General features: G+C 36.4%; 1 protein-coding gene across 1 annotated transcript; it reads right to left on the bottom strand.

The window, feature by feature from the left end:
* Window positions 1-1538: 1538 nt before the first annotated feature.
* Window positions 1539-10879, bottom strand: LOC146137845 (uncharacterized). Its single transcript, XM_083394453.1, has 12 exons — window positions 10398-10879; window positions 10162-10331; window positions 9663-9830; window positions 9131-9523; window positions 8535-8667; window positions 7649-7825; window positions 7172-7305; window positions 5660-5770; window positions 4525-4760; window positions 3182-3361; window positions 2526-2700; window positions 1539-1695 (listed from the first exon to the last, which is right to left on the bottom strand). Exons 1-12 carry the CDS (start codon window positions 10546-10548, stop codon window positions 1555-1557), a joined length of 2169 nt encoding a protein of 722 aa, XP_083250579.1. The 5' UTR covers window positions 10549-10879; the 3' UTR covers window positions 1539-1554.
* Between the last annotated feature and the right edge of the window lie 16 nt (window positions 10880-10895).

Genomic DNA, 10895 nt, shown 5'->3' with positions numbered 1-10895 from the left:
AGGGAGAACTTGTTACGGTTCAGTATTTTGGAGCAAAAAATACCAAACATTGATATACAATTTGCCTGACATAAAATAGGTCAACTGAAGTATATTGTTTTTATTGTAACGGTAATTCACGTCCAAGTATCATTTCTAAATCCGCAAAAATGAGAAAGTTAGCAAAATTAATGTTGTTCCTTACGACACGCCTATCAGAAATAATATTTTTTATTGACAACTGTTATTTTCAATGACTTTGAAAAGGGGGTATATCCTAACCAAACCAGTGACATTTGGTAGCCAAACAATTGAGGAGACAACTCAATTGTCAAATAAGTTCCCTAAAGCGACAGACAAAATTTTGTGAAGAAACCGCAAAGGCAACAAACCTACCGATACCGACTACCCTTGGCTACTAACGCGCCAAACCACCACAAATAACTAGCTGTTTAAGTAGGGCTACAGTAGCCTATGTAACATTTTAGGAGTCTGCATGTCATAGAATTTTCGCCGAGATTTTGGTTGTACAGCGCCTAATTTTTAGGTGGGTAGATGAGATGTGTTATCACAGTTATGCACACCTAAGTTCAGAATCCTATCACAAATTAACCTTTTTCGGCTTTTTAATAAAAAGTCGGGAACCACAGATTTAGCATAATAATTGGGCGGGCAACATACGGCCCGTGGGCCGCAATTACGTCCTTCTCTACCTTCTACAGCCTTAGGCCTACCCTTAATCGGGCCCTAAGCATCTATATGACATTCTGTATTTTAATAACTGTGATAAGTTACTTGGTTTGTTCGCAAAAATGATTTGATTTATTCGAGGCATTTCACCTCCTACCTTACTTCCAAATAAAAGCTGATGCTTTTTATTGTTTCGCACAAAAACTGAGAGAAAAGAGACATTGTTAAAATTGACCGAAACCAATTAAAAAAAGTAAAAAATTATAATGTTTACTTTGAAACCGTATAGTTTTACATGCGGCGACGGCTGCAGGAAAGTTGAGAACCGAAATCATTTCAGACAAGGAGTAACTCTGAACTATTCAGGTTAACTTCCAAGATTAGCAATCAGCATACACTCAATAAAACGTACAAGTGTTTTTATTTAGATTCGATAAAATGCTGGGTAAAAACACAAAACAGCAAGTTATTTCAAAAGCCATATGAGCGTAACCCGAACTTAATGTTGGAAACAGTACATTTTACAATGTAGTTTGACATTAGTTTTCCAATTTGTAAAAAATAAAAAATGTTTGTCGTTGGAGTATAAAAACAGCGCTTTAGGAATCGCGGTTAAAATCTTTCAAGTAGTGTTTTGCTGCGATCATAATTGTTGTTCCAGGTCGAGGGATAACGCTTTTTACATTTTTAATAAAGCTAAGTGAAGTGAATATATAATCGGTATAACAAAAATAAAAGCAAAACGGATGATTGTAAAATTGTACGGAAACAGCGCTACAAGTTGAAAGTAAAACTGCTTTCGCATATCGGAAGCTGCTCCACAAATCCCACGACGTGTGCGTTTTTCCTTAGGTTTTGCCCGACGCGACGTCACCGTTGCGCACGTCAGATGCCGTACACGGTGGTGACGTTTTCACGCACTTGCGTCAGCACGTCGTTGACGGAACAGTTCTTGAGTGAGGCGATCTCCTTGGCAACGCACAGGCCCATGCCGGAGTGTGACCACTTGACGGCGTTGTTGCTCGCCTAAGTAAAAACACGCAAGATTACCACGGACTCTTTTTCTTCTGCCGTGTAACTCATTCGACAAACGAAAGTCGACAAGATGTTTAGCTGCATAGAGGCGTTCAATGCTTCGCCAAAAGCCTGCAACAGCGAATCCGAGATTCCTGAAAGCGGTTTCGGCTCTTCGATTGACTTTTTATTTTTAGCGTTAAGTTTTTGTTTTGATTTAACATTGGCTTGATATTTTTTTTTCGCGTTCTAATTGTTCTATGTTTAATACAATTAAAAACATTAAAAAAAAGGTTACCATTGACTCCCAAGGCAGACTTGCACAACTAGATTTATTTTGGCTTTTAAAAAATATATTAGGATTAAAATTGCTAGTATTTAGAGATGTGTGAAATAATATGGCATCGGGGCCAACTGGTAGTTTCGGGTCTCGTCCGATGTTAAGAGGGGTATCGGTAATGATCGAATATCAAATTAAACACAGATATTTTCGGCATCGTTTGCGATTGTAAATAATATTTTTTTAAATACTAAATAACGTTTAAACGTAACAAAGCTTCTGAACGCTAATTTTATCTTAAACCTGCAAACATTACCTTTGCACATTAAAGTTTCATTAATTTTGCTCATATGATCACGGTATTGGCGTCGTTTGGTGCTACGGCCGTACTTTTTGCTTAAAACTCGAGTATCGGTATATAGTACGAAAATAAGACATCCCTGCTAGTTGAAACTGAATAATGTTAAACAGAAGATATATCCTCGCCGTAATACACGTTAATGACGACAATTACTTCAAATGATATCAATTTACTTTAGATATCCCTGCTATTTATGCGAACCTCTGACACGCAGCGGGGAATGAAGTAGGGCGAGTCAGTCTCGAGAAGGATCCTATCGAGTGGAATGCTCTTGGCGGCTTGACGTGCACCTGAGGCGCTCTTGTTGGACAGCAGGTTGGTGAAGCCCACGTGGCAGTTGGGGAAGTGATCCAAGAGAGGCCTGACAGTCTTCTCGCTGAAAGTGGACACATTTAGATATCTTGCAATTTAACAGTATACAATTTACGCCCTTTTGTTCGAAGGTGGAATCTCACAAAATCCCGCTTTGACATTTTTAAATATTTCACGTAATAATTATTATCGTGGGAAAATCTGTAGGAAGAGGATACAGAACGTAGCACAAGTAAGACATAATATTATCAGTGAACAGACATCGTACGACGATTTTAGTATCGCGTGTATCACATGTAACATGTTTTTGTCAACAAATGTAATATAATGAAGAATATAGACCAGTCGTTTCTAAAACCTAATTTAAATGGAATAGTCTGCCAAACTGATAATTTAGGTGAAAGGTGGGTATCTCGTCTAAGTACACATATGTCTTTATTCGATCTCGTCCGGAGTAAGAAATATGACATATCGCGATATTTTGAAATGGTTGTTTTCCAGCAATGTTTAAAATGCGACAAATATGCTGCGACGCAAGCACTCACCCAACAGTGAGGCAGTGTCTGTGAATCTTGGTGTCATGAGGCACGTGTATCTTCATGATGTCAAGCAGGTCGGGGTCGGCGTCTCTACAGTGGATCACAATTGGGACGCTCAGTCGAGTGGCCAGCTTCAGTTGCTTGATGAAGACCTTCTTTTGTAATTGGTGATCGGTGGGACCGAACCTAAAGAAGCCAAGGGTAGCAAAACTTTATTTACGATAGGTCTTTTTGCAACGATAACGGACAAGTTTTGTTACGCGGATAGTCATGTCAATGAATCTGATGTTTCGAAGTATGAAGACCGACTTTTTCCTTTGACATTTTCATGTTAAATTTTAAGGTAAAAACACGTTTGCTGATATTTATACGGGGAGCCTTCTGGTGCAGCCTACATCAGTCAATCTTTAAGGCAGTGATTTTCAATCGGTGTTCTGTGAAAGGTCGTCTAAAAATTGTCAGTTTGACCAATTTTTCGTAAAACACCGGTCGAAAATCACTGATTTAACACAATTGCAGTAAGTAAGTTTTGTCTTATGCAAGGTATCACCACTTTGAATGTTAAGTCATGATTTGATCCATTTATCATTGTGTAATGATAAGACTCCTATGTTTTAGGATTATAATAGCATGGGCCTTTTTTATTTTTGTCTATTTTAATACTTTATTATAAACTTTCGTTTGGCTTTTCACAAAACCATTTTAATGCATAAGAGTTTTGTGGCTTAAAGAAGGTTGAAATACACTGATTTAAGAAAGTGTACAAGTACAACCTAAACTAGGCATAGAAAATCCAGCTTGTGGTGAGGAGATTCGTACTTACGGCCTTGACCATTCAGAGGCCGTCGCTATAAAAACTAACTACGCATTCCCATGTATGTGTTGAAGTTAAACAAACTTTAAATCCTTATATAACTTTTTTTTGTTTACTATTGACCAAAGCCGTGAGTAAGAGAAATATATTTAAATGAATGAGATTCACTTTAGGAAAGTATATTTTATGGCTAAGTAATTTACGTTCGCCAAACAATGTCGAGTTAAATCTCAAAATGTCCAAGCTAATACCTAAACCTCGCAACGTCTCGAATAAAAGTCCAGTTTTCCGCAAACTTAATATTGATCTAAACTGCATCGGCAAACATAATTTTACTCACAAGTTTAAAATCAGCAATGTAACAAGTACCCGACAAGACTAGAAAGGTTTGGAAACATAAAAAATACCTACCACTGAGTTACAGTTTATTTGTTGCTACAATGCGAACACAGTAGCAAAGGACTAACGAAGAACCACAAAATGGTTATCGAGTAAGTTGACCCTACCACCCATACAAAACAATCAGGGCACCGACCTGTCCGAATAGTCGAGTCCCATCTCGCCGATCGCAATCACATTTTCGGTGCCGGTGATGCGATCCCGGATCTCGCTCTCCACCTGGATGTTGTACTGGGGCGAGAAGTGCGGGTGGCATCCAAAGGCGCCCCAAATCTCGCAGCTGTCATAGTGACGATTAAGGACGGCTGAAGATCGCCGGTAGAGGTCGGGCTGGCACCAGTCGGCGATGCAGCCCTCGAAATTCTTCGGAAACTGAACAGACACAGGTAAAAAGATTTGCAATAGTTAAAACACAGGTAAAAAAGACACAGGTAAAAATATTTGCAATAGAAGTTAAAGTATAGAAACTCGTCGGATATTACAGTGGTATCGGTGCCGATATCACTAAATTCAGTAAAGCAGTTTAGTCAAGGTTTGATTTAACTGAGCGTTTTCTATTTGAAAAGGTTTCAGAACAAAAATCATATTAATCATATTAAGGTAGCCAAATGTCCTAAAGTGAGAGACGACCCTCCGGCAATTTCTCCTACTTAATTGCCAAACCGTGTTTTCCGGTAAATATGCTGGTGCTGCCAGGCGTAGTGTAATAGCAAGACGCTCTTCCGGCACTTTTAATAAAATGAAGACACCCTGTATAGCTTGTCGAAATGTCAAGAATTAAAAAGAAAGTCCTGGAAGAGCGTCTTGTTACTAAACTATACCACCTTATCGAAAAACATTAGGTTTGTCAGCGAAAATTCTAACAAGAAAATGGCAAAAAACAAAAATATTTCGAATGAATTCAAACGTATGGTACAGAAAGTTAAAAATAATACATCAATGGACAATAATGTGAATAGATTAAGGAAATAAGTCAAAGGAGTGATGAAAAGCATAAAAGTGTGGCAGAACAAAAAACATTACCACTTAAACTGCAAATATTTTATTGGGCAAAAAGTCCAGTCATGGTACACATCAATAAGATATCCAATGCATAATAAATTAAGAAGGTCATGTGTTTAAAAACGAGTCTGAAATATTTTATAAGATACAGAAAAAAAAGTTGCAGCCAGGGCAGAAGTCATACTAAACCAATTAACTATTTATCAGTGGGATTTACTGCTTACTGCATAAATCAGCTACAAAGTTAACTATCATCGAGCTTTGGATACCTTAACGAATGCTTCGTTTATGTAGTCGTCGTAGGTCTTGGAGTAAGGCAGGCGCTTAAACAAGAAGTCGATGTGACAGTGAGTGTCGATAAAAGGGACACCTGATTGAGCCTAAATGAAAGAAAAGCATTTAGCACACTGTCAAGTACATGTGAGCGACGTACGCTTAAAAAAATCTTGGCGTCTCTTCTGAATCAATTAAGCAAACAAGAACAAAGAACAACGGACAGGTTTAATTTTCTGATTGCTATTGGCAACCTTAATTTCCTTTGATTCGCTTCTGTAAGGGATAAGTTTTTCAGAATCAAATTAACTAAGATATATTTTTGTACGTGTGCTGCCTATTTTTTTTTGTTCATTTAATTTACATAATAATGTAGTTGACCTAACAAATGGTGTTAGCTACCACTTCGCCGTGGTAGTAGTTTGTCTTATTTGTTGTCGGTAGGACCATTTTTATTTTAACATTAAAAATGTTTTTTTGACTTTATTTTTATCAAATTTTGACTTCATTTTAACCTAACGAAATTGCTTGTTTGTAGAGGCCACAGTTCTTCCTTGAATTGATGCCAGTTACCCAAACATAATATTTTGTCGCAAAGTCAAGGTGTTTTATAGATTAGATTATAAAAAGTGCGTCGGGTTTATTGGGATAAATTTAGCTTGCTTAGGCATTTTTGTATTACAGAATGTCAGTAGACTATTCCTAAAATCCAAACTGTTGATCTTCGAAAAGACCACGTTTATGAAGATGTTTCATAAAGAATTATTTGAATACGTTAAAATAAAAAATAAAAAAAATGGAATTTGAGATAAAGTTATTGCTGATCCAAGTGGGCATTGCGGCATTTTCCCTGCTAGGTTAATATGGTTTAATTGCGTCGCAGTTCCTGATTTACAATGCTTCCACGACGATTTTTACAAAAAATTACTCTCAAGAAACACAAAAACAAAAAAATTTTAACTTTACTTTGACCAATAAACTTCTTAAAAAGTCCCCTATAGGTGCTGAAAACAACTTTTTTTTTATTCGTGGACAAACGAGGTCCTTAAAAAAATTTAACTTTATTGACTTTGCGGGCCCTAGTTTTTTGGTATTTGAATTGGTAAAGGAATTTTTTTAACGTTTTTATTGGCCAGACGTTTCGAGTGATTTAGACAGGTTTTCGGCTGCATATTTAGACAGTTGACTCAAGAACAAACGGCCTACCTTACGTAATCATGCACCTATACTTTGCCACTATGCTGATTGATAACAGCGCCCTGTTACGCTATATACGACCACTACGTTTCACGTGAGCAGGTTGAATATTTAGGCTAAAACGTTGAGACCACCAAGAAAAAAGGCGCAGATAATGCCGGACGACGGGACTACTTCTAAAATTGGCCAGATCCCAACTTATGCCCCTTTTAACTCCCTTTCGTGGTTAAAAGTACCAGCTTTATAAGAAACCGGCCATTGTTTGCCACACCGGTTCCTTTTCAAAGCGGAAATGCGAAGCAAAGACTTGCCAAGTCACAGACTGTGTTTCTGGCTTCTTCGAGCCGTTCGTCTGCCCACTGCTCGTGGATGGGGTACTTGAGTTCGCGGTTGAACAGACTGGTGCTTTTGCTCGAGGTGTAGGTGTTGAACGACAACGACAAATCTGAGAAAATGCAACACTTAGACTGTTGCACAAAATCGTTTACACATTTGCATGGAAAGTCGAATTCAATTTTAATTTGAATCGACTTGGCCCATGCAAACTAATGACCAAAACCAAACTTTATCTGACCGTAATGTCTAGCTTTTATAGTTTTTTGTTTGCACGTAATACATAATATACCCATTCCTCCCCTCGACAGGACTAAAACAACTAAGATTGTTTCAAGTGTACATTTATTTGCGCCTGATTAACTAATCAACAATTAACCATCTTTTCTTGTGAGTTTTTACACATCATTATTGTGACAGGACACAACTAAACACGAAATCAAAAGTGCATTAACCAGTCTTTGTTTTCTTATGGTCCCTCTTTCGCTTCTCTAAATCTAGCCGATGTATCACGGGAGTGCCGAGCGAATGACGTCGATCATAAGATCGAGGTGGTGACGTCTTGATTCGATCTGTGGAGCTTTGCACAGACAACTTCGCCTGCTTTCGTCTGGGAAGCGCAATTCGCCGGTCTGTCAAACACAATTTCTGTTAGTTAGACATCTGTGCAACGAGTTAGTTCAGTAGGGTTTTATCAATAAACAAGAGTTTTAATTTTATGGTTTTATTATATTAAGATAGACACGCGCTTTTCACGAACACTGAAACAAGGGAATTAAATATGCCTGAAAAAAATAAATTAGGTCCTCCATTCGACGATTGATTTGAATGTGTTACTTCTAAATGTGTTCTTTTAAAGGATATTTTGCAACAAAACAAGAAGCGAATTTGGCAAAAATTGAGTTTACCCTTTTAAAATTGTTACTTTGGTTGCTTGACAACAATATGTACGTGCCTTGTTGCATTTTTTGAAAAACAAAACGTATACGTTTTCGTTTTCAGTAACAAACCAATTCGTTGGCCAAGTCTTCTTCAGCAGGGATAAACCACATTATTTACCCACTTGGATTTAAAAGATTAACTGATTGATCCGGGCTATTAAACTACTAACATAAAGTGTATAGACAGGATGCAGCAGGCAAAAGTAGCTCAGTCGGTAGAGCGACGCACCCGCTATCGCTGGAGTTAGTGAATTGAAACGTTAGCGAGGCTAGATTTTTCCAGTCTTGCCTCGCTTGTAAAATAATCCCATTAAGGAAAAATTAGCATATTTTAGTAATTGCCGTCTTGAAGGCACGCTGTAGATTTTGAGTAAAAATTAAAAAAAAATGTGATATTTACCAATTGGTGGAGTGCAACAATCACTATATAGCTGGCTCTTAGATCCCGCTTCAACGGAATCACTTGATGATGTGGAGTCGCTGCCACTGCTGCTTTCACTCTCGCTTTCGCTTTCACTTTTTGCCGCATTATTCTGAAATGTGAGTAAGGTTTATATTTACCTTAAACTACAATACAAAAAATCAAAAAAAAGTCTTTAAATTATTCACGAATTAATATAATATGGGCATAGTCATTATAGACCTGGAACATACCACTTTAGAAGTAGTACAACTCGATTTTACCAATTGTACTGCGTTGTTTTTTTCATTTACAAGAATTTCTCATTACGAGCATAAAAATAAAAAAAAACATAATGAATAGGTAAATTAAACAAACGCATGCATTCAAAAGTTGATTAACTGCAAAAAAAAATTAGATATTTAATTTAAATCGAGGATAGCCAGGGTAACATCTATGCTACAGAAATAAAACAACATATTGTATTGAAAAAAACAAAAAACAATGGAATTTAAATTGTTGATGGTTCTAAGTAGTAAAACTGTGTTGTCATTTCTATAAATGCCATATAAGTTTATTTAAATTTCATAGTCCACCTTTGCTTTTTGCCTTGCGGGAACTTTCATCTTAACCTCTGACTTCTGTGTGGGTCCTTCAGAGTCAGAACTATCCGACGTGGAAGATTGAGAAACATCCTTTGGAGCCAGTCTGCGAACTATTGGAGTTTTGGAAGTAACTTTCCGTTTCAGGTGTGTCGGTCGAGAAGCTGACTGAAGTGAGGTTTTTTTGGCAATAGGATGCTCCTCTTCAGACTGGCTCTCACTTTCTGAACCACTTGAAGACGATGATGTGGTTCTAACGATACGTCGAGAAAGCAATACAGAAGCACCTTTTTCCGCTTTTGATTTGAGGAACTTCTGATTGTTCCTGTGCCCATCCATGTCTATAATTTCTTTCAGCCGCTTGGAAAAAATGGCAGAGCCACCTTTCTAAAAACATTTAAAAGCAACCTAAATGTAAGTTTAAAGCAATACCATCCGTGGGTCCCGATAAAAAATATTCAAATATTTAGCTAATCTTTAATTCCTAGGAAATGTCACCATATAAATATAACATTATAACCAGTACCTCGCTTCTTAAAGAAGATTTGGCAGATATTGTCCTTCTAAATTTTTTAAGGTCTTTGTAACTAGAGTCCTCAGATATGGAATGGCCTGAAGATTGATACCTAGGCTTCTTTTTATGCTCATGAGAAAAAACTCTTTGTACTTTGGTGTCAGGATTGCCTATGCGTTGCTGCAGCAAAAATATATACATTTTTTATTATTTGTTGGCTAGTTTGTAATAGATCGTTATAAATACAGTAAAATTTAGAGCTATGTAAATAATAACTTGGGTAGAAACTCAAATACATGTTTGTTTTTTTAGTTATTTTAATCAGTTCTATCTAGGTCAAAACTTATTTAGTATACCACTATGCACTACTGTTTATTATGCAGATTTTTTAATTCTAAAGCCAGTATATATTTACTCTTTGAATAAACTTTTCTGGTGTATACAAATGCTGAATGAACTATTTTTCGGTAAATCAACAAACATTTTGACTGCTGTGAACATATTTACCTACCTTTATTGTTCTTTTAAAATTTGTCTCATTTCTTGATTTTGGTTGTAGGTGTGTAAGAATTTTACTTTTCATATTGGTTACCACTTTGTCTTCATTTTGCAATCTTGGAAGTGTGCTTTTCTGAGCCCTAGCTTCTTTCGAAACTAAAGCAATATAATTGTTTTGTGACACTATATTACAACAAAAAAGAAATCGATGAACATAACATTACATTAAACTAAATTTGGTCTTTAAACCTGAAGTGGATGGCAGTTTTCTTCGCAAGTCGGGTATTTTTGCCTCTACCTCTGCCTCTTTATCCATATAGAGAGAATGGGCTTTTGCTTTGGATGATGTTGTAAAAAGTTCCAATTTTTTTCTTTTTTCATAAATGTAATTACTCATCATGGTGATTTTTTATTATTATTTTACCTTAATTTATAAAAAAGAGAGCCTACAACTAAAAAAAGTTGAAATATAGTAATTTGAACGAGAAACAGACTGTAAACATATTAGGTTGCTACTAATAATGGTATTCAATTGTTCTTGCATACACAATGTTAAATCATGTTGTCTTACATACAGCAAATTATTAGGCATTGCAATATAAAAGAACAAATAATTATATTGCTTGGTTCTATATAAGATTTTTATTTAGTTTTTTCAACACTTTGCTATACAATTTATCTATGAATCAGTTTTGTAATATACAACATCAATATATATATATATATATATACATCAAATTTAGTAAA

This window comes from Ascidiella aspersa, chromosome 7 (assembly GCF_963924565.1).
Source record: "Ascidiella aspersa chromosome 7, kaAscAspe10.2, whole genome shotgun sequence".
Classification (NCBI taxonomy): Eukaryota; Metazoa; Chordata; class Ascidiacea; order Phlebobranchia; family Ascidiidae; genus Ascidiella; species Ascidiella aspersa.
The sequence above is the reverse complement of the archived record's forward strand: the minus strand, read 5'-3'. Positions and strand labels throughout refer to the sequence as shown.

Excerpts from the sequence above, each read along its gene's own strand:
- LOC146137845 (XM_083394453.1), bottom strand. The coding sequence starts at position 10,548 with ATGATGAGTAATTACATTTATGAAAAAAGAAAAAAATTGGAACTTTTT. Across the intron at positions 10,332-10,397 it reads AAAACTGCCATCCACTTCAG|TGTCACAAAACAATTATATT; the intron begins GTTTAAAGACCA and ends GTTGTAATATAG. Across the intron at positions 1,696-2,525 it reads TTCCCCGCTGCGTGTCAGAG|GCGAGCAACAACGCCGTCAA; the intron begins GTTCGCATAAAT and ends GTTTTTACTTAG.